At 48.3% G+C, this 26,845-nt stretch overlaps 9 protein-coding genes and 1 non-coding gene across 10 annotated transcripts; 6 read left to right on the forward strand and 4 right to left on the reverse strand.

Annotated features, from left to right (window-relative positions):
* The first annotated feature begins 185 nt into the window (after nucleotides 1-185).
* On the forward strand, nucleotides 186-2,880 carry BDV37DRAFT_251906 (2-isopropylmalate synthase). Its single transcript, XM_032082357.1, has 4 exons — nucleotides 186-598; nucleotides 720-864; nucleotides 944-2,527; nucleotides 2,593-2,880. The coding sequence occupies exons 1-4, from the start codon at nucleotides 591-593 to the stop codon at nucleotides 2,788-2,790; spliced, it is 1,935 nt and encodes a 644-aa protein (XP_031940060.1). The 5' UTR covers nucleotides 186-590; the 3' UTR covers nucleotides 2,791-2,880.
* A 508-nt stretch (nucleotides 2,881-3,388) lies between these two features.
* Nucleotides 3,389-3,460, forward strand: BDV37DRAFT_t139. Its single transcript has one exon. It is a non-coding gene; the product is annotated as a tRNA-Ala (tRNA).
* A 1,607-nt stretch (nucleotides 3,461-5,067) lies between these two features.
* Nucleotides 5,068-6,289, forward strand: BDV37DRAFT_284388 (SDR family NAD(P)-dependent oxidoreductase; the record flags this gene model as incomplete). The annotated part of the gene is made up of 8 exons (XM_032087490.1): nucleotides 5,068-5,117; nucleotides 5,184-5,328; nucleotides 5,408-5,557; nucleotides 5,617-5,724; nucleotides 5,781-5,921; nucleotides 5,985-6,047; nucleotides 6,111-6,189; nucleotides 6,246-6,289. The coding sequence occupies 8 exons, from the start codon at nucleotides 5,068-5,070 to the stop codon at nucleotides 6,287-6,289; spliced, it is 780 nt and encodes a 259-aa protein (XP_031940061.1).
* A 177-nt stretch (nucleotides 6,290-6,466) lies between these two features.
* On the reverse strand, nucleotides 6,467-7,391 carry BDV37DRAFT_272603 (uncharacterized protein; the record flags this gene model as incomplete). Its single annotated transcript, XM_032084898.1, has 3 exons — nucleotides 6,467-6,775; nucleotides 6,836-7,193; nucleotides 7,252-7,391. 3 exons carry the CDS (start codon nucleotides 7,389-7,391, stop codon nucleotides 6,467-6,469), a joined length of 807 nt encoding a protein of 268 aa, XP_031940062.1.
* A 565-nt stretch (nucleotides 7,392-7,956) lies between these two features.
* Nucleotides 7,957-9,122, reverse strand: BDV37DRAFT_272604 (Zn(II)2Cys6 transcription factor; the record flags this gene model as incomplete). Its single annotated transcript, XM_032084899.1, has 5 exons — nucleotides 7,957-8,339; nucleotides 8,372-8,596; nucleotides 8,655-8,827; nucleotides 8,902-9,002; nucleotides 9,057-9,122. The coding sequence occupies 5 exons, from the start codon at nucleotides 9,120-9,122 to the stop codon at nucleotides 7,957-7,959; spliced, it is 948 nt and encodes a 315-aa protein (XP_031940063.1).
* Nucleotides 9,123-9,827: 705 nt separating this feature from the next.
* On the reverse strand, nucleotides 9,828-16,520 carry BDV37DRAFT_251965 (putative AMP binding domain protein). Its single transcript, XM_032082358.1, has 6 exons — nucleotides 16,228-16,520; nucleotides 16,112-16,134; nucleotides 12,230-15,972; nucleotides 11,963-12,172; nucleotides 11,301-11,904; nucleotides 9,828-11,242 (listed from the first exon to the last, which is right to left on the reverse strand). The coding sequence occupies exons 1-6, from the start codon at nucleotides 16,285-16,287 to the stop codon at nucleotides 10,288-10,290; spliced, it is 5,595 nt and encodes a 1,864-aa protein (XP_031940064.1). The 5' UTR covers nucleotides 16,288-16,520; the 3' UTR covers nucleotides 9,828-10,287.
* A 723-nt stretch (nucleotides 16,521-17,243) lies between these two features.
* On the forward strand, nucleotides 17,244-18,489 carry BDV37DRAFT_251972 (40S ribosomal protein uS7). Its single transcript, XM_032082359.1, has 3 exons — nucleotides 17,244-17,470; nucleotides 17,659-17,842; nucleotides 17,908-18,489. Exons 1-3 carry the CDS (start codon nucleotides 17,328-17,330, stop codon nucleotides 18,223-18,225), a joined length of 645 nt encoding a protein of 214 aa, XP_031940065.1. The 5' UTR covers nucleotides 17,244-17,327; the 3' UTR covers nucleotides 18,226-18,489.
* A 313-nt stretch (nucleotides 18,490-18,802) lies between these two features.
* BDV37DRAFT_153670 (SDA1 family protein) lies at nucleotides 18,803-21,439 on the forward strand. The gene is made up of 4 exons (XM_032079025.1): nucleotides 18,803-18,913; nucleotides 18,981-19,016; nucleotides 19,088-19,375; nucleotides 19,434-21,439. The coding sequence occupies exons 1-4, from the start codon at nucleotides 18,867-18,869 to the stop codon at nucleotides 21,322-21,324; spliced, it is 2,262 nt and encodes a 753-aa protein (XP_031940066.1). The 5' UTR covers nucleotides 18,803-18,866; the 3' UTR covers nucleotides 21,325-21,439.
* Nucleotides 21,440-21,703: 264 nt separating this feature from the next.
* BDV37DRAFT_153678 (uncharacterized protein) lies at nucleotides 21,704-23,046 on the forward strand. Its single transcript, XM_032079027.1, has one exon. It carries the CDS (start codon nucleotides 21,929-21,931, stop codon nucleotides 22,706-22,708), a length of 780 nt encoding a protein of 259 aa, XP_031940067.1. The 5' UTR covers nucleotides 21,704-21,928; the 3' UTR covers nucleotides 22,709-23,046.
* BDV37DRAFT_153677 (Hsp70 family protein) lies at nucleotides 23,047-26,697 on the reverse strand. The gene is made up of 3 exons (XM_032079026.1): nucleotides 26,618-26,697; nucleotides 26,415-26,554; nucleotides 23,047-26,353 (listed from the first exon to the last, which is right to left on the reverse strand). Exon 3 carries the CDS (start codon nucleotides 26,340-26,342, stop codon nucleotides 23,385-23,387), a length of 2,958 nt encoding a protein of 985 aa, XP_031940068.1. The 5' UTR covers nucleotides 26,343-26,353; nucleotides 26,415-26,554; nucleotides 26,618-26,697; the 3' UTR covers nucleotides 23,047-23,384.
* Between the last annotated feature and the right edge of the window lie 148 nt (nucleotides 26,698-26,845).

Consider the following 26,845-nt stretch of genomic DNA (forward strand, 5'->3'; position numbering starts at 1 on the left):
GTGGTCTGTTTTGATGGCCTGAGGCAGTCAAGACCTCCGGTCATCGGCCGACTGGGGACGATGAATCATGTTGAACTCCATCTAGAATGAAGATTGCACAAATAGGACGAAAGAACGGGCAATATTATTGCTAATAACGACTCGATGATTGACCGGGTCCAAAGCGAGGCCCAGTATGTTCCATTTACCTCTCTCGTGCATCGTTAGACCACTAGAACTTGACTTTTGTCACCAACAAGGCGTAGCGGTTCAAGTCTTGAAGACGAAAAGGTGTAGTGTTAGTCACCCCGTCCCCGTTGCCCCATTTGTGGTCTGGTATCAAATCATACGCCGCTTTTGCCATCCGCTGTCGGCGAGAGAAAAATTGAAGCGGAGAGTCACTGCAATTGATTGGGTTGACTCATTGCGCATCTTAAATACCCTCAATTGCTTCGTCTGCTTTCGTTCAAACTTTTCCAGCTTATCTTTTCATTTTCTTCTTGACCGTCGACCTCTCCCCGTGCTGAGAGATTCTAACCCTCGACCATTCTCTGTCTCTCCCTCTTTTCTCTCCATTCCCCCACTGCGGATCTCACCCGCTAACCGCTACCATGCCGATGTAAGTCCACTGCCCCTCCCCCTCCATAGCTCCGTTATCGTGGAGCTTCCCGTCCGCAGCACTCAACGTCGCGCCCTGCCGCCTATTCTTTCAACTCAATGCACTTACATTCAAATGACAGGCTCAAAGATCCCTCGAAAAAGTACAGACGGTTTAAGCCGCTGCATCTCCCCGATCGCCAATGGCCCAACAAAGCCATCGAAAAGGCTCCCCGGTGGCTGGCTACTGATCTAAGAGATGGCAACCAGAGCTTGCCTGATCCAATGGTATGACAGCTTGTGGGAGAACACGTGCGACTAATTCATTGCACGAGACTAGCTATTCTAACATATCGGGTTTTCACAGGACGGTGAACAAAAATTCCGCTTCTTTAAAATGCTCGTCGATATCGGCTACAAGGAGATTGAAGTTTCCTTCCCATCTGCCTCGCAAACAGACTTCGACTTCACTCGGCGCCTGGTGGAGACTCCTGGCGTCGTTCCAGATGATGTATGGCTCCAGGTCCTGTCCCCTTGTCGTGAAGACCTCATCCGCCGCACGGTGGACTCTCTGAAGGGTGCAAAGAAGGCTATCCTGCACATTTACCTAGCCACGAGCCCATGCTTCCGTCGAATTGTCTTCAACATGGACAAACAGAAGAGTTTGGAAATGGCTGTCCGCTGCACCAAATTCGCACGTTCGATCACTAAGGACGACCCCTCGACCGCCGGTACCGAGTGGCACTTCGAGTTCTCTCCCGAAACATTCTCTGACACGGAGCCCGAGTTCGCTGCGCAGGTTTGCGAGGCCGTCAAGGAGGCTTGGGGTCCTACAGAGGAGGCTCCCATTATCTTTAACCTGCCCGCAACAGTAGAAATGTCGACTCCCAACGTTTTTGCGGACCAGATTGAGTACTTCTGCCGTCATGTGTCGGAGCGAGAGAAGTATGTCGTCTCCATTCACCCGCATAACGACCGTGGCTGTGCCATTGCGGCCGCTGAGCTGGCTCAGATGGCCGGTGCGCAGCGTGTGGAGGGCACTCTGTTCGGGAACGGTGAAAGAACGGGTAACGTTGATCTGGTCACTCTGGCTCTCAACCTCTACACACAGGGCATCACCCCCAATGTTGACTTCTCCGATATCAACGCTGTTATCAAGGTAGTTGAAGAAAGCAACAAGATCCCTGTCAACGAACGGTGGCCCTACGGCGGTCAACTGGTCGTTTGCGCTTTCAGTGGTAGTCACCAGGATGCTATTAAGAAAGGCTTCAAGATTCGTGATGATGCCACGGCAGCGTCAGGCGAGGAAGTCCAATGGGAAATTCCTTATCTCCCCTTGGATCCTCAAGATATTGGCAGAACTTACGAGGCTGTTATTCGTGTCAACTCCCAGAGTGGCAAGGGTGGTGCTGCTTGGGTTATCTTGCGCAGCTTGGAGCTGGATCTCCCGCGCGCCTTGCAGGTCGAGTTCAGCAAGATCGTCCAAAAGAAGTCGGAAGAGGTCAGCCGGGAGCTGCGGGCAAGCGAGATCGTTGGTCTTTTCGAGGAGGCATACCACCTCAAGTCCAACCCTCGCTTCAACCTGGTCGACTACAACATCACCACGGACCGCTCAACATCTCCGGCACCTCCCGAGCCTGGCAAGGCTCTGAACACCAAGAACCTCAAGCGGCGCTTCACCGGTGTCATCGAGATCGATGGGGTTCAGCACGCTATTACTGGTGTTGGTCCCGGTGCTATCTCCTCCTTGGCTGGCGCCTTGTCGACACTCGGCATCGATCTCGACGTTGTCGACTACAAAGAACACTCTATTGGTTTGGGTAGGGAGGTGAAGGCCGCAACGTACATCCAGTGCACTGCGGCTGGTAGCAAGGAGCAGGTCTGGGGTGTTGGTATCCACCAGGACGTTGTCCAGGCCAGTTTGATCGCTTTGCTCAGTGCCGCTAGCTCTGTAAGCTCTCTAACTTCTTTAAGCTGCAATCATCATTATATATCGTACTAACTTCCGTCGAACAGTTTCTGACTAGTCGTGCCGGCTCCCCTGCTCCCTTCCGCCCTATCCGCTCCAACACCCTCACTGACGAGGACCTGCAAGCCCTAGAGACCCTCACCGGCTCCAGTGACCTTGCTACCAACCTGGCTAAGGCTGCTAACGGTAGTGCCAAGCCCCAGGTCGATATTGATGGTCTGACGAGACAAGCCGAGAGCCAGTAAATCTTGAGCTTGCTTTCTTACTACCCTTTTCGATATTTTCTCTCTATCTGTTCCTAATTCATGGTTGGGGGTGCATGTCCAGGTTTTTTTTTTTTTTCTTTTTTCTTTTTTTAAGACTGTAGTAGCAGAAAAGCAAGGTCTTAAAAAGCATTTTTGTATGTACAGAATGGCATGGTATGAAAGATAATATAATTAAGATGTCAAACTTTTCTCACTTGGTTGTTAAATACAAAATCACTTGCAAAAAAGAAACCAATTAAACCTCCTGCCTGGTCTACTCAGTACTAGTAGATAGACTGGACACCTGAGAGGGCACTCACAGTTTGCACATATACTCTACAAAACGGGCACAATCTGTACCCTTGTACCATCTATGAACTATAATATTATATCTCCAAACAGACAAAAGACCGAACACAAAAGGGCAATGGCGGACGTCACTTGGGGATAGCTTTGGAGGTGGTGGATCGCCCAGGTGGATCCAGGAATGCCACCTTACCACATACGGTTAAATCTGACCTTAGTTCAGAAAAAAATGTTTGCAATGGTTTTGAAAACTCTTCATAATTATAGATACCAAAGGTACTAATATCAACTTGGGGATGTGGTTTAGTGGTATAATGTTCGCTTAGCATGTGAAAGGTCCGGGGTTCAATTCCCCGCATCTCCATCTTTTTTTACGTTTTTCCCTTTCAAACATACCTGCTGTTCGTCCTAACAAGACCGCCGGGTGTAGTCGCTATGCTCCTGGGTGTTGTTGAATTTTTACACTTGGAGAGCTCTGTTTTCATTACAGTCAACATCCGTGGTCCTGTCTATGTACGAGATCCCAGCGCCCATGCTATAGACTTTGGGTTGCTTGCTGTCTTCAGCAGAAGCGTGGCTTTGCCTTGTCTTTTGGTGGGTATCCTTTGGTAGCTCTTCTCTCTGATACAGGCGAGTGCGTAGAGATGCCTGGCTCCCAACAGGTTTGCTGTTTCATGTCACCTGAGGATGAGGTATGTGAGGCATACGACTACTTGCTGTACTTGAATATATCCTCAACTACTGGGACCAGCGTATCCCATATACCGACAAAGTCACAGAGTCTTCCACTTCAAAAGAACGTGCAAATCAAAACATACTCATGCTATCAAAGCAGGGGACGATACAGCCGATCCATCCACGCTGCGCGCTCTCTAGAGTTCCAGCAATTATCACATCATTCTGGAAAAGCACGACTACACCGAGTTTCCTTAGGGGACAGTATTACTCGCATGGTTACGTATTGTATATTGTTCAAGTGATAGCCCAGTTCAAGAATCCTGAGGATATTCAGAGGCTTCCAATGCTTCGAGAGACGGGATGCAGGAGGCTATCTTGGGAAGAGTCATATCGCAGCGGAAAATAGGTGGCTCACTGATGATAATGGTGTGCTGGAGTCTTCATACCCGTATGAAGTGTTGAAACGAAAGAGAGGGGGGGGGGGGTTTATAGTCGCTGGACCAGGCGGTGGCAGCATATTGATGACAGCATGAAAAAATCAAGGAAGACTGGTGAGTGTCCTGGTTCAATCAATGCTCGCCAAACCATTTTGGATTTATTGCGGCATAAACGTGTTCCTGGGTGGAGCATCAATTAGGGTGATTGTACGGTTACCTTTGACTAAATTTGGAATGACTGGTATAGGGTAGGGATGGTCTAGTTGGAGGAGGGGATTCTCAAACACTCGTATGGTGGTGGGTGTATGGTCCTTGGTGAGGCTGTCGCTCGGAAAGTATGGCACTGTTTCATTCACAAGCAAGATTCCCTGCTTAAGGGTCCGGAGACAGGCAGATGAAAGGTACTAATCTCTGAGACATATCATGTGTGGGTCTCCTTAATTGACACTTTCATCACATGGAGATCCCCCGGGCTGCGGAATTTTGCTATCGACAGGGCAATAAGGTGCAGAACAATGGTCGTTAGAGAGAAAGATCATCCGGTCTGGCATTAGGGAAGGGTCTGCAGAACAACCCTCAGCTTGGCATTTTCTTGTTTATGTGTAGCACCTATTATTTGAACGCTGGTGAGATAGCTGATATCAAATCAAACGAACCTCGGCACGATAACCTTTACCTACTACCACCATATGCAGGGCAAGCGGGGTAAAAAGTTCCCCTCATCGTACGATTAATCCATAAGACACACCCAAGAGATTGATTTCCAGGATGATACATTAAATCTAATTTCTAAACCAAATTGACTTTCACTTTCCCGACCTTGCTGCAAACTATATCTTAACAGTCGCCGACAAACATGCCTTACTCGCTAAAGGGAAGAAACGTGCTGGTGACAGCCGGCTCCAGGTGAGAGAGCTCCTTATCACTCATTGGGAATCCCCTTTGGCTAATAATAGCTACAATGGCTTCTAGAGGCCTAGGCGCCCTGGTATGCGAGAAGTTTGCAGCTGAAGGTGCCAACGTGCTTATCAACTACCACTCCAACGCAGAGGCTGCGCAGCAATTGGCCGACAAACTTGAGAAAGAGTACTCGGTGAAGTGCCACATCGCTCAAGCTGTATGAATGTCTTCCAGAGAGAATTACTCGATCGCATGACGCTACGTGTTCCTATACTGAATTAACTATTCCAATTAAGGATACGCTCGTGGCCGCCGAGAACGACCAGCTTATTCACACAACAGTGGAAAAGCTAGGCGGTTTAGATATCATCATTGCGAATGCTGGATGGACGCGCTTTACTCGCCCCGGAGACATTTATGATATGTCCCACGATGAATGGAACAAGGTAATCCCCCCATGGTGCAAGAGGATTCCCCGTCAATCAGTACTTATCCGCACGTCTAGTGCTGGGCAGCCAACGTAATGTCCCACCTGCAGCTTATGCAAACCGCTCAGCCTATCATGTCGAAAAACCCCGACGGCGGCGTCTACATCGCAACTTCTTCTATTGCCGTATGCTCAGAACCCACCTCAGCTGATCTTCGTGGCTCTATGGCTGACCCTTACAGGGAATCACAACGAGCGGAAGCAGCATGGCATACTCAGTCACCAAAGCAGCAGGCCTGCACCTGATGAAGCATTTCGCCTTCACATTTGGACCAGAGATCCGCGTCAATGCAGTCTTGCCGGGTCTACTTCTGACGGAATGGGTACGTCCACCAATTAACACTGTTAAACATCCTTAGTGCGGGTGATACTGAGTAAAAGTCCAGGGCATGAAGTTCGGTGATAACATAATCAATGCGCTAAAGGAGCGATCTACTTTGAGACACGAGGTATGAACTTGGATTTGCTGCAGGCCCAAACCGAGATATCGCTAATATAGAAAACCTAACTAGACGTACCTGGACGACTGTGCGGATGCATACATCAGTCTTGCGAAGAATACGTCTGCGACGGGCCAGCAGCTCACTATTGGTATGTTGCACAGTCCCATGCACATCTTTCGAGACACTAATTGAATTTTTCAATAGATGCGGGTTTGGCTCTTGGACATCTCCCATCAGCTAAAGTTTGAAGTTTGTACGGTAGACTTCATTTTGATTTCGGATTAGTTCGATATCAATACTGCCCTGGGTTGAGATGCATCGTTCTGCATGTCCTGTTTTGTGGACAAAACCAAAGCAAGGCCCAAGTAAAGTGAGCTATAGTAATAGTACTAGCAATTATAGTCTATCTTACACAACCAGAAACACTACTCCCTGGAGCGTCCTTCAAATAAATCTTGTTTCCCATACTGCCAAAGATCAGTTAAATCGAAATCCAACGACCACGGTATGAAAGGAACAGAGCCGGGTAACGACTCAGCAAAGGATCCCATGTTATAGTTCTCATGATAAGGATGCTGCTCGGACGGCATCTCATCTGTTGGTAGATCATCGAGATCGTCATACAAGGATTCCCATGCGTTATCTTTAGAAGTTAATTCGTGCGGTAACTCCGTTTCGGTTAAGCTGGCAGGTTCCGTAAGATTCAAGCTCGCATTATACCTTGCGGTTGTCCGCTAGAGTCCAGTTAGCATGTTATATTTCATGCAGTACAGACAAACAAAGCGTATACGTACGTGTGTATCAGCCGTGGAGATAGCACCCTTGTTGCGCGGCTGGACATGGTTATTTGCTGCACGGCGATGGGGGAGATGCATGACCGCCTCATCAGAATCTCGACGTGGCCGCTTCGATACGTTTTTCAATTCAACATGCACCTTTTCCACATACTCCACTGCCATTGACCTCATTTTGCTAAATATCTCATAGACTAAATTGGGCAGAAACGTTCCACTGGCTTGAAGACTGGGGAACAGGGATTCGAGGATGACTCCCAGAAGCTGAACGTCTTCAGTGATATATGAATCGCCAGGATTCTGAATAACATTGGCGAAAAGAATAATGAACGCTGAGAGTGAATGATACAGCGTGAGACTAGGACCGGTCAGACATGTTGATTTATAGTACACATCTTGGCGAAGGAGACTCTTACCCAACTAGCATGGTCCTCTTGGGAAAGCCATACTGGGTGATTGCAATCAAAAGACGCGCGACATTTCGAGCTGAATCCAAGCATATCATATGCCCGGTATAGACACGATCTCCGATGTCACCACAATCTTGGCGAGCCATATCATGGCGCAGTTCGTCATATTCTGTCAGCTGATCTTGGAAGGCCCAGCAACGATGTAGGGTTGCTAGACAGTTAAAATATTCGAGATGTAACGTAATCGCATGACGCACGTTTTCCTTAGAGCAAACGAGTGGCTTTCCTGGTTGGACGTCTACTGGTAGAGATCGACACCACTCCTGAAGTTTCGTATCCAGCTCAGATATAGTTCGAAATCTTTTCAAAGCCGGGTATCTCCTTGAGCGAGCGCTATATAGTTCCGAATAAACCTCACTAGCAATTCTGCTAAGGTTTATGTGCGCCAAGAGCAAGACAGCAGTCCTGGGGTTTGTAACGGCCAACTGCCGCTCGTCCGGAACATCGATTTCTATATCTCTATCATCAATGGCTGGTGGCCTTCCTAACCTAAGGCTGAGGCTTTTGTCGAGAGAGTACATGCACCAGAAGATAATATATCGCTCAGAGACCTCCGGTGGTGAAAGGCGAGGGTCCTTCAACTGTTGCTGCAAGCCAAGTGAGGTAGCAACCCGTACTGCAGCTCCTAAAGCAATGTATGTGGCTTCTTTGTCAAGAAGAATTTCTGTGGTAAAGGCCTGAGAATATACTGGTTAGTCCTAAGCCGAAGTCGAGATCAACAGAAGCGGGCCTTACCATTCCCACCAACGCTTGAACCGCCATAAGATCCCTGCAGCTGAGAGATAACTCACCGAAAACATTCCAGCAATTCCGTAGGTAGTCTACTGCAGTAGTGGGCGCTAGCATTGAGCTTCCAGCACTCGCACTCATATTCTCCTCGTGCGATAGCAGGCAGCCAAGCGCGAGTACTACATTGAGCGAGGCATACCAAGATGTGCTCTTGGGGGGGCAAGAAGTATACTGCTGTTCGTACAGAACTTCGAACTTATCCCTTCGATACAAAGGTATAACATCATTAAGGGCGTCAAAAAAATCTGAAAGCTTATCAGATAAGGTGTACTGATACGTGTGGGAATAATCTTACATGCGACAAATGAATCAGCAAGATGCTTAGGTGGAATTGGCACTTGTCCTCGATAGTCTAGGCCCTGCCATACGCGGAGTGATTCATGAAAAGGAGGGCATGCTTGTATTCGCCTCAGGATGAGATCCGATAGGTCTGAGGAATTAGTTCTACTGGATATCCACTGTAATCCAGCAGGAGAGAAAAGAGAGAGACTCGAAGCTGAGCCTGAAGCGTGTAGGTCGTCAGCACAGTTTCTATATATTATAAGAAGATCCATATTTACCAAAAAAAGTAGAGGAACCCTCATCATGAAGTAATAGCATTGAGAGTTGGTCATCCAGATCAGTTGATGTACCAGTAGTGGCAGGAGTGACAGCCTCACTTGCGAGGCCTGACGCGGCCAAGATCGACTCCATACGCTCAATCCGGCTTTCCATATCTAGGATCTTTCCTCGCCTAAATGACGGTAAATCAAAGACGTGATTCAAATTTAGATGTCTCTGCACACTATTTCGGCCATGCTTACTTACCTGTCTGGTTTTGACGTCTTTCGGGGATGGAAAGTTGTGACACAATCATCGCCTCGTTGTAGACACCGAGCACAGCTCTGGCCTTCCCTCTGGCATCTCACCTATTGAAGAGCAGGTCAATCATCGGATACCCGCGGAATACCCAAGTAACTTACCTTTGCAGCCCTACACTTATCACACGATGTCCGCAACGCGTGGCCGAAAGGCGGATGAGGATCCATATTGGACTAGATTAGTAGGTATATTTTTTGTCGCTAGATAGAAAATATCGGAGTGGTTAGTGAAGTAGGAGATAGAAACCCGCGATCGCTCACCTCGCTTAAGATAAATGCAAAAAGTAAAATGACTAGTTCTCGGTTTAAGAATCGGAGTGGGTCTACCTTAATCTCTAGACCCTGCAACCTTGATTGCCCAGGATCCGAATCGCTTCCAAAATACTCCGTAGTGGGTTATCCTTTGTGGTTGATTTCTTGGTTAAGGTAGGTATCAAGGGTGGAAAGACTAGTAGCCCAGCCCGTGACCGTTTTAGACTCTTAGTGGCGCCATTAACCTCACGTGGCGAATTTGAGACCATAATTAAATCAGGTTGCATATAGAAAGCTGTATACTGTGTATAAATTGGACTTTGCTCATCTTCAGTGACTAAGCGGCCATAGACTGAATCCAGTTCCGGTACCTACTTCGCATCATAGTTGATTATCCATAGAAATTGCTGTTGTTTTAAACCCTTTGTATTGTGTAATCTCCTTTTTGAAAGCACCGACTTTACACAATACTGTAAAAGAACCACCCAACTTACGTTATATAATACTATCTTCAGGCGTCGAAGGTGGGAACGCAAAGCCCTATGAATCTTGGCAATTGAATTACCTCGGCCCCGTGTCATCCTTATGATTAAGGATCCACCACGGAGTTAACGCTGACTACTTGCTAGTAGCATGCCTTCTTCCGAGTCACTTCGAGAACCATCCACCACGGTAAATGTGTTCGAGCAGCTGGTGCTAGTTGATAAACAAATCATGTCATTGCCAGTTGATAGCTAAAGGCACCTAGCATATTCATTCATGGGGTATGTATGTACAAAACGTGGAATGCCGTTCATAGTGCGAATAAAGTAGAGAAATCATTTGATCAAAGACAATAGCGAGAGGATAGATGCGCACAGGGGAATGAATGGGTTAAAGAGGCAATGGGTTTTGTAAAGTCATAAGAACGATGATGTGTTTAGGGGACATAGATGACAAGAAAAGAAGAAGGGCTCCAAGTACTCTATGCCAGAAGCGGGATACAAGACAGCCAACACTAGATCAAAGCGTCTGCGTCTAATTACCCAATCTATATGTCATGACCACTGTTGCACGGTAGACTGAGGAAGTTCACGCGCCTTCAGATCCCATAGTTATTTCCGTCATATCGCCTTCTTGTCATGTCATTGTTACTGCTGGGTGTACTATGAACACCACTCTGACCATGTGTATCATCAACTCCCAGCGTTGACTGGTACATAAGAGCTTCTTGTGGCCAGTCGCCAGCACCGACCTCCAGCGCTTCAGGCCGCCTATCGTAGAAATCAGGTTGGCTAGTTGAGAAACCACCAGGAACACTAGCATGCTGTTGTTTATGGGCAAGAGAGTCGCCCCTGGGAGGGTTACGGTAAGGCAAATTTTCCATCGCGGGGGAACTTGCTTCCATTGCTGTTGTGGCCGTTGAGTTAGCAAAATCACCGAAGTCGAATCCAAAGTCAGGGTTTCCAATTGTTGCAGGAGCTTCAGCTTTTGCCGGAAGACCTCCAGCAGTTGAAGATGTTGTCGGTCGTGTCGGTTCCGCGATGTGTGGAATTGAGGGGATTGTTTCGGGAATGGCGATCGGGCTATCAGTCGTCGGTCCCTCTCTTTCTTGCGTAGCAAGGTAGGAACCATGTGCTTCGGGCTGCTCCATAAGCACTGGAGCTGGTGAGCGAGGTACAGCCGAGTCACTATCTGGAATCACGGTAGATCGTCGGGTGCTGTTGCCCATCACGCTCCCGGGTTTTGAGCTTCGGCTGACGCGATGCTGAGGGGCTTCCGAGAAAGGATTTTCTGGACCCTCCATATCGCGGATACTGAATTGGGCGATCGATCGTAATTTCCGTGTGACCCAAGATGCTAAGACCTTGCCTCTTTGTTTTTCGCCTAGTCGGGACCGAGGGAAGTCTCCATGAGAAACAAATGCCACGATATCGGCAACAACTTGGTGCTCGTTGAGAATAGCGTCAACAATTACAGGCACGAGAGATGCTAAGTAAGCCTTCCTTGTAACTTCAACAACAACAACTATCAATCCACCTGCCTGGAAGACAGCACTATATCAATTATTTAGCAAATGCATGCCATACTGAAATACTATGACTGTTTACTTACCAGCCTCCAGTCACAATGTTGCGGTGACATCTCTCAACGGAGTTTTCAATATCCATTGGGAAATGATTGAGACCATTGACCTCAAAGGTCTCACCGATCCCTCCAAGGACAAATAGTACTTGCATTTCGACGGGCTGTCCTCCAGGGCCAATAGGTCTCGTGACAGTGTGGAGGAAGCCTAGATCACCGGTACGTACGTAGGCCACACTAGGGTCCCCGTCGACAATCCGCCCGTTGAAACGCTCGTGGTCAAAGTCTTGTTTAGAGCCGTAGAATGCCTTGGCGCAAGCATCCGACTGTATCCAGATCTCGCCGTATTCACCCACATGTGACAAAGTACAGGTCTCCGGGTTCACAATAGCTATTTGTGTATTCACCGGCACCATTCCAGAGTCTTGGACAGCAAGGGCAGTCGGGTCTGTATCAGGATCTACGGGACACACTAGTCCCCGACGTAGAGCCCGAAGGTCAAGCCATAATTCAATCGGTTCGATGCACATATATGATCTCGTAACAACCATCGGGTTGAGGACATGAGAATACACAATGTTGATTGCGGTGCGGTCGAGACTTGCAGAAGCAAAGTGCAGACGCACCTTCTGGTCTAGAGGCAAGATTGTGTTAGCATGCCTGTTTTGATCGATGAATCATAATGTACATACATATATCGATACGTGGTCGACCTTCAGCAGATATCATCAAGTTCTTCAGTTCCTGAAGTTGGAACCCCTTCCCAGCCATTGCAGTCATCGCGTAATCCAACATCTGACTGGTAGCATACGTGTCTTTGATCTTATAGCGTGAGAGAGTGACGAAAAGCGTCATAGGGTTTGTTGCGAAGTCGACAGGTGATACGAGGTATGTCGGTGCCCCTAGAAGCTTTGGTTAACCCGCAAGGCATTTATCTTAGGCTTATTGGTTCTGCTTACCAACATATATACCCATCAAACAGGTATGGAGGAAGCCAAGACTTAGGGTGCTGCGAACGCTACCTAGAACTGGTCTTGCACTGCTCATCTGGCACGTCTCTTTTTGTACCTTGCACATACCCATGATAGTGTCGTGGCCGATATGGACCGATATCCTCCTCTGATCTGGCGTCCAATAAGTCCACACCATGGCCGGTGTACTTCCCTGTAACCATGCATCTTTCACAACATAACCGAGCTCCCGACAGCCGTGAGACTGTTTCGTTGGTTTTGTGGTGTTGTAGATTGCCGGTACACCAATTCGAAGAACCTGTGCAGACTGCTTGATATGCTGCGAAACAAGCTTTTGTCTCATCACATGATCAACATCGCTGTTTACAATGATGGCTTTCACATTGAAATCATTGATAACATGTAGGAAAGCTGGAGCATCTTCCGAGAGCCGATTTTGGTCAATAGGGGGAAGAGGAATGGCAACCACCCCTAGACAGAAGCAAGCATGAACTGCATAAACGTATTCTTCTGAGTGGGTATACATAAGCACCAAGTGATCGCCTGGGCGAACTTTGACTTTATTTCTCAGATAGGTTGCTACGGCAGCAACTTTCAAGTCGAACTTTTTCCAAGTGATACCCTTCCCTTCCTTTCCACGGCCATCGATGGAGCAATAAGCTAGCTCTTCTGCCTGACGAGAAACACGCCAATGAAGAAGATCCACGATGGTTGAAAAATTGCTCAGTGGCGTCGATGTGCGATCATCCATGACGACTTCACGGTAGTCTACCCCAGAATACTGCTTTTCTTGCATGGCAAGCATTTCTTGTCTTGACATCAGGGCTAGGGGAGACCAGATTCCTCCGACTGGGTCAACTCCAACTGGTAAATTCATAACCGACCGTTCAACACCGAACTTCACGTGAACACAGGGTAAAGTTCCAGAATCAAAGTCTCTGCGACAGAGCATGTTACCGATCTCTTGCCTGCCATTCTTAGTGACACGAGGTAGAGTGTTGGGCGCGGTGAGTAGCACACAGTAGACGCGCAAGTGATGCTCTTGATAGAGGACTTCCATGCACCTTTCTGCTAGAGATTCAAGGAGAACCGAGTCCAACTGCCTTGGAGGCCCACCAGAGGTTGCTGGTGCCGTGGACGCCGCGTATGACTCTAGAACCACGATCGGTAGGTGTTCTTCGTTGACAAAAACATCGAAGGCCGTACAATCATGTACCTTAGGTACGTTTTTCAAAAGACTGACGATCATATGTTGAACGAAGAAATAACGATGTTCAACGATTTCCTGTCCGTGTTCCACCCATTCAACCTTTTGACGAAGACGGTCTTCATAGAGGCCCAGCACAAATATCTTGCCTTCGATCACACAGCCCAGTAGACCAGTCCGCAAGAACTCCGGCTCCACCAACACGGGAGTTGGGTTTCCCTCCTCGAACTTGTAGGGCCGTGCATGAAAGATTGCTTCTGTATGTTTTGGCAGTGCCCAGAAGCCTCCAGAAAGGGATGGCGAGTCCACCCAAATCTCTCCGATCACATTCGGTGTGCACAGCAAATTTGTCTCAGGATCGACAACAGCCAGTGTGGCATCAGGTATAGGATAACCGAACGAGCCAACACGCACAGCATGTGGCATAGACCCGGCGAACTTTCTGGCCTCTTCACCCATGGCCAAGACGACAATTTCATTGCTTTTCAAAGCCTCTTTGTCGAGAAGGACTTCTTGGAGCTCATTCTTTGTTTGCTCCTTCGAGACAGGAGCTGGTGATGACCCCCCACCCAACAAACTGCTGCCAAACCCGCTGTTATCTTTAGTCTTCTCTGAGTGTCTCTCCTCCTTCTTAAAATCCTCACGCTCATTTGGATCCATTTCATGAGTCAAAGAACAACCCATACGTTCTTCACCGCCTAGCCAGTCCCGCACACTGATTACCATACCTCCATGCTCGGGCAAGCAAAGCATTGGAGCGACGATCTCCCGAGCTCTTGGGTTTCTCATCGGTCTTAGCCATCTGTCCGCTAAGATCTCGTGGAACTCAGCATCGACAGTAAGAGTGTCTATAAGACAGAGCTTAACACTTCCGAAGTTGGGTTCGGAATTCTTCTTATAATGCCGCGTGGCCATGGGATCCTGTTGATAATTGTATGCGGCTATTTTGAGACCAGGGTAATCTGCAGCCATGATAGTTGCCCTGTACTTCGTGATGAGGTGTGCATAAAGGCCTGGCGTTTCAACCGCCCGGTCTTCTAGCCAGACAGTTGTGTGGCCACCATATACTGTAAGAAGCACGCCTAATATCATACCTATCCCATGCCTGGGGTCGAGATAGCTCATGAGCGTTTCTCCATGCGATCTGACTTTTGAAGACCCCGGCACAGTCGAGATCATTGCACTAAGGCAGGCCATCTGATGCATGATCGTCCGGTGGCTCATGACGACACCGCGCAAATCCCCTGTAGGTGCCCTTGAAAATTCAATATAAGCTAGGTCGGGCACCACAAGAGGCGGTACATCATCCTTTTTTTTGGGATGATAACTTCCGAATTCGTTCGTTTTCCACCACTCTACACCTCTTGGCCAGTTCAATTTTTGGGCAGTAATATCCCTTTGAAAGCTCTTCAAATTATTTTCCGTAGTCAATGCAAGATGTGCTTGCGTTGAGGTGAGAACAAGGTTAAGGCTTTGATAGTCCTCGAGACTATTGATCGGTACAGCAACAACGCCGGCGATGAAGCATCCCATGAGCGCAACGGCAAACTCTATGACCTCGGAATCTCGGTAGATGAGTGCTACTCGGTCACCACGATAAAGATTACTCTTATCTCGGATAACCTGTGCAACCTTTTCAGCACGACTTGCAAGCTTCTCCCATGTGATAGACGCAATCTCCTTGCCCTTTTGATCCAATACCCAGTAAGCAGCCTGTTTGGAATGAATCCGAGAGCGATGCCGAAGCACAGCTGGAATGTTATCGAAGTTAGACATTGGCATATTCTTGTCATGGGGATCATGAACTGCAAATGGAATGTCGCGAGGCTCTAGAGGGAGTAAATGCTCAATTGCGGGCCCATGAGGCAGCTCAGAAGCAGGTATCAGTGGCGGTGCCATATTTGCAGTGGGAGAAAATGCGTCCGACTGGGAGTAACGATGAAAGCCGCCCCCGCCATAGCTATCTCTATAATCATCTTGTTGCTGTCCCGCGAAATCAGAGAAGTACCCTTGCTGTGAGTCGAGCATCGTCGACTGCCGCGTGATTCCTCCAGGTGGCATTTCATACACACCGGCAGGCTCGTCCAATTGTTCTTGGTAAGGACCAGGGTTGAATGCATAGTTCTGACTCAATAGTGTCGCGGTCCTTGTGTCTTCTGGTGTGACAGGCGCTTGTTGCGACTTTGGCAGGAATAAAGAGTCGTATGAGCCAGACGAGGGCATTCGGTCGAGAGCCTGTAGGAACGCGCTGTCTCTATCAACGGTGTGTTGTGTATCTGCACTGATCCTTCGATCGTATCCGAAGCTTCCGCTGCCCGGTGTGCTGTCACGTCCATTGGTGAATGAAGGAAAGCCCTGAGCTGTAGATTCGGCTGTAGGCGGTCGAACGCTAAGTATGGCCGGCGGGGCATTATTTGAGCTCGTCAACGATGAAGAGGGTCCGCCCGAGCTAGGTGTATTGACTTCTAGGCCGCTGTTAGGGCCAAAGAATTGTGAAAGGAGAAGCGTCCGGCGTTTCTGGTAGCTTCCAAGAAAATCAGTTTCAACAATAGTTAATAGTATGTGTCCCATTGTATTTCATTTAAACATCATTCATTTGAGCACATCCGATGCATTTACCGGCGGCTCTCATTCACCATGTTTGTCCGACAGAGGTCGCTTACCCTTTCTGCGTGATATCTCCTTCCTGAGAACCCAAGATGTTAGTCTTATACGGTCAAGCGAGTATGACTCCCATATCTTTAGGAGCAGCTGATAGGTTTCTCTGCTCCATACACACCTCCAATTCTCTGTCGAGGCTCCGCAAAGCGCTATTCAGCTCTGGATTATCGTCCGCCATTTTCGAAGTGTTGAATGTGAACGTGTTGAGGGGCTCTCATGCGAATCCGCGTCTAAAAGGATAAAAGAGTTCTACGATCCTCATCTCAGGATCCTCGAGGCGTCAGTCGTAGAGCGCTAGAGGGAATCTCAGACACCCTGACTTATGTGGCCCCCTGGCGATGATATCGTGAGGTGGTTCTATTTCACTCCGGGTTGTCCTCTATTTCTCCGCGCTTGAAGAGCCACAACGTCACCTGCCGCCGTGGCTTAAAGCCCCTCAAAGAAGGGTCTCCACAAGTACAGGGGAGCCAATAAATAAACTTGGTTCCTTGCACCGCCACGACACAGAACAAAAAATAAGCATAAGGGCACGAGGATGATCCTTAAAGATTATTCACAACAATGGTTATGCTCGCCTACAACCAGTATAACTGAATAACTGAGTGTATTATTTGTGGATGTGTATCCAAGCCCACTATGGTTCTCCAAACCCATCATTTTTATTCTCTTTTCCCCCTTTACGTTTATTTACAATCAACTGAATATTACACATTTGGCATAAAGACCACGTTACGCAGATACTGATGTACGTCAAAGAATCAAAGGTTTTGCAGTTTGTACAACTTGTTTGCTGAATGAGACTGTACCTGAAAATGGTTAGTATACATTGGAAAGGAGACTAACACCCTTTTGATTGTACTGTACATATGGGTCAAGTAGTAGTACGAGAATAGATACAGCTGCGTTTCAAACGTTCCATGATAGGACTACTTTCTCATTCGGGAAGTGGCACTGCAATCTCTATGTAATCCAAATCTGGTTTAGTGTTCTGGGCACCACTAGCGTTTCTATCACATGACGTGAGATACATGATTGGTGTTGGGCCAGTGCCCTAACGTGTCCACAGAGCTAAGCGAGCGCACCTCGATTTTCCTGGCAGCCAAAGGAAACATTTCAGCCGACCGACTGCTATCGTCGACGTTGAACGCTCACCCAACGACACCGCCCGTCACCTTTTACGAATCCCTCCCTCGACAACAGGTGCATTCGGCGTCCATAATGTCTGACCACGGGGAAGTCGAGGTCGAAAACACTGCGGCCTTCCAGGTCCTCCCCAAGGAGGCTGTCGCGGAGATGGGAACCGTGAAGCTCTTCAACAAGTGGAGCTACGAGGATGTTGAGATCAGGGACATTTCCTTGACGTAGGTGCTTCCCAATTCTTTGCGATTTTCTGTGCTACGATAATACCGCGTCCGTACAAGCGTCGCCTGGTTCAATTTGGGATGGGAAATGATGCGACAATCAGGGGGAGGAATAAACTGAGGGAAAGAGATGTGGAATAGGATGCACATACGGAATGGAATTTGCTGACTCGAATCTACGCACATAGCGACTACATCCAGATTCGTAACCCCGTCTACCTTCCTCACTCCGCCGGTCGTTATGCCGCCAAGCGTTTCCGCAAGGCTCAGTGCCCCATCATTGAGCGTCTGACCAACTCGCTCATGATGAACGGCCGCAACAACGGCAAGAAGCTCATGGCTGTGCGCATCGTTGCTCACGCTTTCGAGATCGTACGTGCATCTTTGATGGTGGACTAGCCGATACCTCAGACACCAGAAACTAACAACTACCGCAGATCCACATCATGACCGACCAGAACCCCCTCCAGGTCGCCGTTGATGCCATTGTCAACTGCGGTCCCCGTGAAGACAGCACCCGTATCGGTTCCGCCGGTACCGTCCGTCGTCAGGCCGTTGATGTTTCTCCCCTCCGCCGTGTCAACCAGTCCATTGCCCTCTTGACCATCGGTGCCCGTGAGGCCTCTTTCCGTAACATCAAGAGCATTGCTGAGTGCCTCGCTGAAGAGCTTATCAACGCTGCCAAGGGAAGCTCGAACTCCTATGCCATCAAGAAGAAGGACGAGCTTGAGCGTGTTGCCAAGAGCAACCGGTAAAGGGATAATGTTGGGCGTATTCTCCGTTTGGTCCTGTTTCTATTTGTACTGGAGTGGACGGGGGGTTCTATAGGATTCAGTCGATTGGCATGCATCTGCGCGACTGTACATACCTCCAAACAGTCACTGGAGGGAGCAAAATCCAAAACGAGAATGGGACGGCTTTCTTCTATAGTAGCTGAGATGCGATCATGAAGACCTTGGGCTTTTAAGTCGGTACCTTTTATTTTTGTTCAACGAAAAAAAGAACTTTTCAAATTTCCATAGGTTGCTCCGTCTTGATGACGACCAACGTAATTTGTCTTAGCCGCAAGCCATAGGTCGCGGCTCAACTTTACCCTAACGCGTAGGTCTAAGGAACAAGAGTGCCTTTTAACCTAAATGTCTTAGACTATTGTTTTCAGTTGCTCTACAAGAGATAGACAGATCGTAGATGTCTTGCGCAGAGCGACTCTGCTCCAAACGTTTGTCGCTTATCGATAGGCTGGCCCGATCCCGTGGAGAGAAAAAAAGTTCGGATCTGTTATCAAACGTGAGCACTACCACCTCACCCCCCCCCCCCCCCCCCCCCCCCCCAATTTCCCTCTCCTCAATTCTTCCACCACGTACTTTTGAGTGACTGGTGAAAATATTTTATCAAAATGGTAAAAAGGAAGTTGGGAGCCTTGGAAAAGGTCGAGGCCGACCTGTGAGTCCTTAACTGTCATCTCCGTCCGAATGTTGAAGATTTCTCTTGCCACTAACTCATCCTTCAGGCCCAATCTACAACATAAAATTCGAAGAGACCCAAAGTAAGTCAATCGCGGGCACTCAGAAATGGCTATAGCTATCAATAGTTTGCTAAAAATGCATTGTGTTGCAGATCTTACATTGAAGATTTTCGTGCTCAACATTATCAGTATGAGAGTCACCGAGAAATTTTCATGGCAGCACCGGCGTCGGCCACCGATACGGGCATTATCTCCTTGCGCGAGCTGATCGACTTTGTTGCTCACGTTGCCGACTGTTACCCAGACATTACCAAGGACTTTCCTCAGCAGCTCATGGACATCTTGACGCAGCATCATTTAGTCTTGGAACCGGAACTTCGAGAGAAGATCGTGGGGAGTCTAGTACTGCTCAAAAAGAAGGAGCTTCTTGACTCTGCAACGTATGTTAATATCATTCACAGACTGGGTTTATTCCGTTGCTGAATATTATGGCTGCAGATTACTCCAGACCTTGTTTCCTATTCTCATTACGACACCCAGCAAAACGTTACGAGCATTGATCTTCCAAAAGATTCTAATGGATCTTCGTACTTCGAACGCGAAGACAACAAACCACAAGCTTAACCGCACCATGCAGACTGTCCTTTATAACTTAGTGACATCAGATCGTGTCTCGTCCAAGGGTCTATGGGCCATCAAGCTCATTCGTGAATTATGGAAACGGCAAATCTGGTCCGATGCGAAAACTGTTGAAGTCATGAAGGAAGCTAGCTTATCGGAGAACGAGAAGGTCATTATCGGTGGTGTTCGTTTTTTCCTGGGTGGAGATCAGGAGCGTGAGGAAATGGAGGATGAGAGCAGTGACGAAGAGGCTATAGACCTTGGTAAGGTCAAACATCAGGTCGGTATCAACAAAAAGACCAGGAAGAAGTCTCGCGCTGTAGAGAAGGCGAAAGCGACTGTCAAGAGAAAGGAGCGCAAGAAGAACCAACCACACCCATTGAATTTCTCTGCTCTACATCTTCTACACGATCCCCAAGGCTTCGCGGAAACTTTGTTTTCCAAGCATCTGCAAAATTCCAAGTCCAAGCTCAATCTAGAGCAAAAGCTTCAGGTTCTGCAACTTGTCACTCGCCTTGTCGGATTGCATAAGCTGCATATAATGCAGCTCTACTCTTATTTCCAGAAATATCTCACTCCACGGCAACCTTCGGTGACTTCATTCTTGGCATCGCTAGCGCAAGCGTCGCATGATTTGGTTCCTCCAGATGTGCTTGAGCCGCTCATTCAGAAGATTGCGAATGAGTTCGTATCTGAAGCATCTTCATCATTGGTTGCTACCGCTGGTCTCAATGCCATCAGAGAGATTTGTGCGCGACAACCACTTGCAATGAATGAGACTTTACTACAAGATCTCGTTATGTATAGAAAGAGTAAGGATAAAGGCGTTGTGATGGCAGCCAGAGGTCTACTTGGTCTCTACAGAGACCTTAATCCGGAAATGCTGAAAAGACGTGACCGCGGCAAAGAGGCATCTATCGGTCTACGCTCAGGAGAAAAGCAGGAGAAGCGATTTGGACAAGAAGAGACCGGTGGCATCGAGGGCTTGGAGCTCCTCGAGCAGTGGAAGGAGGAAGAGCGCAAGAAGAGGAGGGCTGAAAAGGGGCTTCCCTCTGATGCAGAAGACGGTGAGGAAGAGGAGGATGAAGCAGCCGACTGGGAGGCTTGGAATGTGGAAGACGATGAGGACAGCGATGATTCCGGTGGCTGGATCGATGTCCAGAGTGATGCTGAAATCGATCTTAGCGACTCCGACGATGAGAAGGACGCACGCCCGTCCAAGAAGGCTAAGCAGGATGCCAATAATGAAGAAAATGTCAACTCTGAGACCGCGCAGGATAAGACAGAGGCCCAAAAGCCAAATATTGCAAACATCGCAACCACACGTATTCTTACGCCGGCCGACTTGGCGAAACTCCAAGAGTTACGTACTCAAGCAGCTGTTGACGCACTTATCCCAGGCGCCAAGGGTCGCCGTGGTCAGACTAACGCTTCTCGACACAAGGACGATCCTCTGACGGCTGAAGAGATTGAGGGTCTGGCTGCGCTGTCCGCCGGAAAAGCAACTCGTGAAGAACGAATTGCCCATGCTAAGGAAGGGAAGACTGATCGTGCTGAGCATAAGAGTATCACCGCAAAGAGAAAGGAGCGTAAGGTGGAACAGGGTAAGAGTACTACGAATAAGGAGAAGGCTCGCAGAAAGAATATCTTCATGACCCTCGGCAAAGCAAGAAACAAAGGAAAGAGGAGTCTTGTGGAAACTCGCAACGTATTGAAGGCCCATCAAGACCGACAGAAGCGTGGCGGCAGAAGAGGAAATAATGGCTAAGGCTCGGTGTATATATGTGGAGATAGCCCATGGTTTATACTATAGACTTGGTCGCTGTAATAGAGCAGTATCTTGTTCTTGAATTTACATTTGTGAGACTTTTTGTTGAGAATATATATGTCCTTGTATCCTTGTAGCAGATCTCATCCACTACCTGTCTGATACCTTTGATTCTTGATTGGGACATCGTTCTATTGTAACCTTTTTGACCAGTTTACGAATAAGCAATACCGAATAAAATTACTAGCCAGACTGCATAGTGCAGGACGCAGAAGTCGTTCCCTGATTCACAAATGAAACCCCTAGTCATGTCCCAAAGAAGATATATTGGATATGGGAGCGACACGTGCCTATGCGCGTCACCCGCGTCGCGTTTTCCGCCGCCCAGCCTCCCATTTCCGTCATCATCTTTTTCTCTTTTTCCATTCCAGTTGTCGACTTGTCATAGCCTGCATTCTCTCTTAAAATTTCTATTGCTCCCACACGTTAGCGTCTAAGTGGATCGGCCGCCTAGTGGACCTGATAAAAGAGCAAAAGAAAGGTTTAAAAGAAGAAAGAACAAAAATTTCTATAACCTATCGTCAACAATCAAAATACACCAAATATGCCTCCATCACTTCAGAACACGACTAAAGATAATGATCTGTCGTCCAAACGCAGACGATTCCAACCACCGATAACCTCCTTCTTCCCCGCAACAACAGAAACAGATCACGCTGGTAGCTCCAGTGCCCCTCACTTATCTTATACCCACTACTCCACCACCACATCCTCCCCCACCCCCGCCGTTGATGCAAAGATCCAAGCATCGCTACTTTCAGTCGGCATGCGCGTTCGCAAATCAGTCGCAGAAGGGTACAAAACCCGAATCCCCTATTCGAAGGACAAGCCAACTCTCTATACGAAAGAGACCCCGATCGTCGGAGGTCCAACAGCCTATCCCGAACTGGCACCCTTCTGCGGCATGATGAACTCAGCCGAATCTGCAACTCAACCCATGTCTCATACCTCCTCGCTGTCCTATAATAAAATGGATCAACTCATCACCGATGACGGAGATGCTTTCTCTCTCCCATCAAGTAGCCAGGAATCGATTGAGTCGGTTCAGACAACCGCACAGAAGCGATCATACGACTGTGCCGAAGATGATCTCGAAGATACGTTCGATGAAATGCCGACTCATGCGGAGACAAACTGGCAGAACTTCTTGGACATGGGTACAGGGATGGACCCGGTGCCTGGCCGTACTATCCTCACACCAAGTCTAGGGCAGCAGCGACGTCAGTTTGTTGCCATGAAGACACAAACGATTATTGATGTTGATGATTTTGAAGAACCCACCTTCCTTCGTAGGCGCGAAGAGGTTGATATGGATCTATCCTGAATGGAGCCAATGTGCCCGTGGTCTAGCTGGGAGGCTGGTCTATATCGTTTGCCATGTTGTCTCCTCTCACTGGACCGTCATTATGTGGACATGGTTGATTGCTGCGCTATCTGATTGCCCCTATGGGCACGGTATGATTATTGGATTGGCTCTAGTCATTCGCCCCGAATCCCTGAGCTTCTGGTTAAGTTGAGGTCGGCGTTCGAATGTTTCCTTCAATTATCTCCTCCTGTTATACGTTGAAACAACATTTGTTACTTTTGATTATCGTCAAGCGATTGTATATACATATACCCGCATTGGTTGGATGGTTATGCCAACTGTACCTTGTGACTATGAGATTTATATCAGAATAATATTACTTGTATGAATATTGAACAAATAATAACGGCATGACTGTGTTGCTTTGTCTTCTCTTTTTTGCATTGACAGTATATTCTAACTAGTTTACAGCCCTTGTCTTGGGTAGGGCAGATGATGCTAAGCATAACAATAAGGCGCACCAATATCATGGTCATGGCCATGAAAGGGTCCAAAATGATGAAGAGAGATGGCCCTTCATGATGAGTGAAATGTGTAGTTCCGAAAGAAGTAGACCTGGAAGAGAAAAGAGAGACAATGTGAACACAGAAAATAGCGCTCAAGCCGAACTCCATCATTTAGTCTGCAAATAATATTACAGTTCATCCTTGACATTGGCCTTTTGTTTCTGTTCGTTCTCCTGCTGTGGCTTCTCTTTCTGGGCCTTCTCGGACTTGGCCTTCTTGCCGTTCTTCTTCGACTGGTCCTTTCCGGACTTGGCTGCCGCTGCACCCATCTTTTCATAAATACGGTTCATGGTGCGCTCAAGCTCCTTGAGACGGATATCAAGCTCGGCCACAGTCAAAACTGCGTCATCAGATTCGGCCAGTTTCTCCTGAAGAGCAAATTGGGTTTCGAACCAAGTGTTGGTGGATTCAAATATTTGAGCCAAACTGGCAAGGTCAGATGGCTGGAAGATCGAGTACTTTGGACCCGTGGGTTTGGTCGTTGAGGTGGTTGAGGTGGTTTGGGATGCTGTGGACGAGTATGGGTCTTCATCCAGGTCTTCAAGAGGGTCGGCAGTTGAAGATGGCTCAATAGATGAAGTAGCTGATGAAGCTTCTTCACTAGTAGAGGATGCAGATAAAGACGAAGAGTACAGGTCTTCGTCCTGCTTGACTTGCTTCTCCATGAGGTCCAGGACAGTCTTAGCGTTCTTCAACACATCCTGTAAAAGCTCAATACGAGCTGGGCGAGCGGCGTTTTCTTGTTTTCTTTTAAGCGCAGGATTGACAATGTCCTTCAGGGCCTTGAGTCTTTCTTGGAATTCTGATGTCTTTGCATTTTCGCCGTCGTCATAAAGCCAATCACTAGCGGCAGCGGCCTTCTCCTGTAGGGCTGCCAACTGATCTGGTTTGATTACCTTGGCGAACTCCTCATCATCTATAAGGTCACGGCTTCGGTAGATGAACGACTCCAGCTCATTTAAAGCCTCTTCGCGTAGGACACGATCACGGTCCGAGGCATCAAACGCGGCCAAACGTGATTTTACACGGCCAAGCTCGGTCTTGGATAGGGCAGGAATCCCTAGAGGCGACGACGTGAAGCGAATGGGAATAGTCTCCACATTGGTCTGGGGTGAAGCCTTCTTGTTTTCTTTAGCAGAGGTGGTGGAAGTAGCGTCGCTGGCTGAGGTTGTCGAGGCTTGGGGCTCCTCAGGCTCCAGAGTGATCGACTCGCTAGGCTCTCCATCTTCGTTAAGAGGAGCTTGCTCCTTCTTAGAACCCAGGCCGAAGAAGCCTTTGACATCTTCAACAACACTTCCCGTCTTAGTGTTTTCCACTTCGCAACTCACGGCGCCACTGACAACCTCGGGAAGACCATCAACAGGGCTCAGCCGAATAGAGAACTTGGTGGTGATGTTTGCAGGCGAGCAGCCAAAGCTCTCCTTCAATTTGGTGACAGATGCCGTAAGATTTTGCGTCTGCACACCCAAGACTGGTGACTCAACCACATTGCCCTCCAAGGGAATTTGCTGGTAGAAACTGAACTCAAAATCTTCAAGGTTCTTCACCGTGACTTGCTTCTCAGGGCCAACTTGGGAAGTGGGAGTGAACAGCTTCTGCTGTCTCTCCCGAGATTCAGAAGGCCACTTTAGCAGGACGGGATAACCAGAGACGTCGTGGGCCCGGATATCCTTGACGCGGAAGCTAGGGCTGAGGGCAGCCCCCTTAAAGGCAGCACCGAAAACAGCAGCCTCGTCTGCGTTAACGCTGGTTCTAAGTTTGTTGGACGCTCCGCAAACCCGCTCCAGCTCCTTCTGGACAAATGGGGTACGGATAGCTCCACCGTGCAAGATGACAGAATCAATATCGTTCAACTGTAACCCAGCAGCCGCTAGAGCTTGCTCGAGAGGCTGTCCCACCCGGGCAATATGCTGTTCTGCAAGCCGCTCAAATGTAGAGCGGGTGATGCGGTACTTGAAATTGAAGTCTTCCTCATAGAGGTTTTCGAAAGAGGCTCCAGTTTCAGTGTTGGCGCTCAGAACCTGGCGAACTTTCTCAGCATCCTTCCAAAGCCGCGCCATGGTCTTGCCATGAGAAGCGATATCGGATGGTGCGACACGATCTTTCAATTTCTTGTCCTGGACCAAGTTCGTGATCATGTCCCCGACCACGAGATCATTCAGAGAATCCCCACCGAGGGTCTTATCCCAGCCTGTTCCTAGAACATGGACCTCCTGAATTGTCTTATTGAACTTTCCAACATCCTTCACCGAGCGACTTTGGAAACGAAGGACGGTGGCGGTTGTGGAACCCGCACCCATATCGTAGACGACATGATACTCGGGCTTCTGTCCGTTGGAAACACTGGGGAACTGACGACTGGTCGCATAATTCAATCCAACAGCGAGACCTTCACTAATAAATGCGTCGACATTCAGACCCGCTAATTCCGCCGCCAGCTCTAGACTTCTCTTCTCCTCAGACGTGTAAAAGGAGGGATACGTGATCACCACATCTCTGATATCTGAGCCTTTCCCGGCAAGATTGTCGGCGTTGACTTTGACCTGCTTCAACTGCATCGCCAAAAGCTCCTCAACAAGGAAGATATCCTTCCTTTCTTCCTCGCCAAGCCTATTGCTTCGAAATCCGACGGTTCCACGCCCAGCAGCGTTTTCTAGCTTCAACGCGGGATACCTGCTAAGGAATGTTTGAACCGCTTCGTTCCCATCATTGTTGAAGGGAACTCCCAGCAATGTTTTCAAATTTGCGTAGACATCGTCTGGATACCGTGCAGCGAGTGCCAGCGCGTCACCGCCGTAGAATCTCTCAGGGAACGGCGCATTATCTCTGGTGGGTTTGAATGCAACAGCAGCAGACTCCTTACGTTTCGAGTCTTTTGTTAGGACGATCTCCAATGGAATTCCCGGTTTCACAAGCACCGCTTTGAGATATTCTGTGCCCACATCAATACCGATCACTGCGGATCCAGCAGCAGCAGCGGGTGCGGGAAAGGCAAGGAAGAACAGCAAGAAAGGCACTATCAAGACGGAAAGAACCGGAGAGGATGTAAATAATCGCGGTGCAGCATGTCGTAGTTTGGGAGCCATTGTCTATATATCTGTTGTATTTAAATGGTCAATCACCCCACCTTTCAGTTGCTTGCATATGGAGCTCTTTACTTTGGAGATGTGAGTAGTTTCTCAAGTACAAACAAAACTATCTGACAGGTCTAGACAAATTTCTAGAATATGTGCGAATGGGTTTGGAGCAAATGCCGAAATGCACTCAAAAGTGCCGGTAGAGGCAAACTTGTGGTAATCTATAAGAACGAGTCAGCAAGGGAAGAAAGTCGGCTGGATTGGAAGTAGGGAAAGCGCCATACATGAATTTAAGTTAGTCAAGCCATCCAGAACGCGATCACGCACTGAACTACTGGCCACCTGGCAGTAAGCATGAGTAATAAGTTGTGATGCCGAAGTATCAAAGGGAAACTTTTGGAGAGGACACGTTTGGGGATCTAGGGATGCAAACATCCCCAAACTCGGTCGTGTTTGCACCTGTGGTCCCTGCAGATCACGGGCCCATAAGGATGACTTTACTTATAACCAGT

Source organism: Aspergillus pseudonomiae (genome assembly GCF_009193645.1).
Source record: "Aspergillus pseudonomiae strain CBS 119388 unplaced genomic scaffold BDV37scaffold_47, whole genome shotgun sequence".
NCBI classification, from domain to species: domain Eukaryota; kingdom Fungi; phylum Ascomycota; class Eurotiomycetes; order Eurotiales; family Aspergillaceae; genus Aspergillus; species Aspergillus pseudonomiae.

What these genes read in the sequence shown, in the direction of transcription:
- BDV37DRAFT_251906 (XM_032082357.1), top strand. An exon ending in AGAGCTTGCCTGATCCAATG is followed by an intron (nt 865 to 943) that starts GTATGACAGCTT and finishes GGGTTTTCACAG; the next exon opens with GACGGTGAACAAAAATTCCG. An exon ending in TGCTCAGTGCCGCTAGCTCT is followed by an intron (nt 2,528 to 2,592) that starts GTAAGCTCTCTA and finishes TCCGTCGAACAG; the next exon opens with TTTCTGACTAGTCGTGCCGG.
- BDV37DRAFT_251965 (XM_032082358.1), bottom strand. Translation starts at nt 16,287, where the DNA reads ATGGCGGACGATAATCCAGAGCTGAATAGCGCTTTGCGGAGCCTCGAC. An exon ending in TTTGATGGGTATATATGTTG is followed by an intron (nt 12,173 to 12,229) that starts GTAAGCAGAACC and finishes CAAAGCTTCTAG; the next exon opens with GGGCACCGACATACCTCGTA. An exon ending in AACATTGTGACTGGAGGCTG is followed by an intron (nt 11,243 to 11,300) that starts GTAAGTAAACAG and finishes TAATTGATATAG; the next exon opens with TGCTGTCTTCCAGGCAGGTG.
- BDV37DRAFT_251972 (XM_032082359.1), top strand. Translation starts at nt 17,328, where the DNA reads ATGTCTGACCACGGGGAAGTCGAGGTCGAAAACACTGCGGCCTTCCAG. An exon ending in ATCAGGGACATTTCCTTGAC is followed by an intron (nt 17,471 to 17,658) that starts GTAGGTGCTTCC and finishes CTACGCACATAG; the next exon opens with CGACTACATCCAGATTCGTA. An exon ending in TTGCTCACGCTTTCGAGATC is followed by an intron (nt 17,843 to 17,907) that starts GTACGTGCATCT and finishes CAACTACCGCAG; the next exon opens with ATCCACATCATGACCGACCA.
- BDV37DRAFT_153670 (XM_032079025.1), top strand. Translation starts at nt 18,867, where the DNA reads ATGGTAAAAAGGAAGTTGGGAGCCTTGGAAAAGGTCGAGGCCGACCT. An exon ending in GAAAAGGTCGAGGCCGACCT is followed by an intron (nt 18,914 to 18,980) that starts GTGAGTCCTTAA and finishes CTCATCCTTCAG; the next exon opens with GCCCAATCTACAACATAAAA. An exon ending in AAAATTCGAAGAGACCCAAA is followed by an intron (nt 19,017 to 19,087) that starts GTAAGTCAATCG and finishes ATTGTGTTGCAG; the next exon opens with ATCTTACATTGAAGATTTTC.
- BDV37DRAFT_153678 (XM_032079027.1), top strand. Translation starts at nt 21,929, where the DNA reads ATGCCTCCATCACTTCAGAACACGACTAAAGATAATGATCTGTCGTCC.
- BDV37DRAFT_153677 (XM_032079026.1), bottom strand. Translation starts at nt 26,342, where the DNA reads ATGGCTCCCAAACTACGACATGCTGCACCGCGATTATTTACATCCTCT.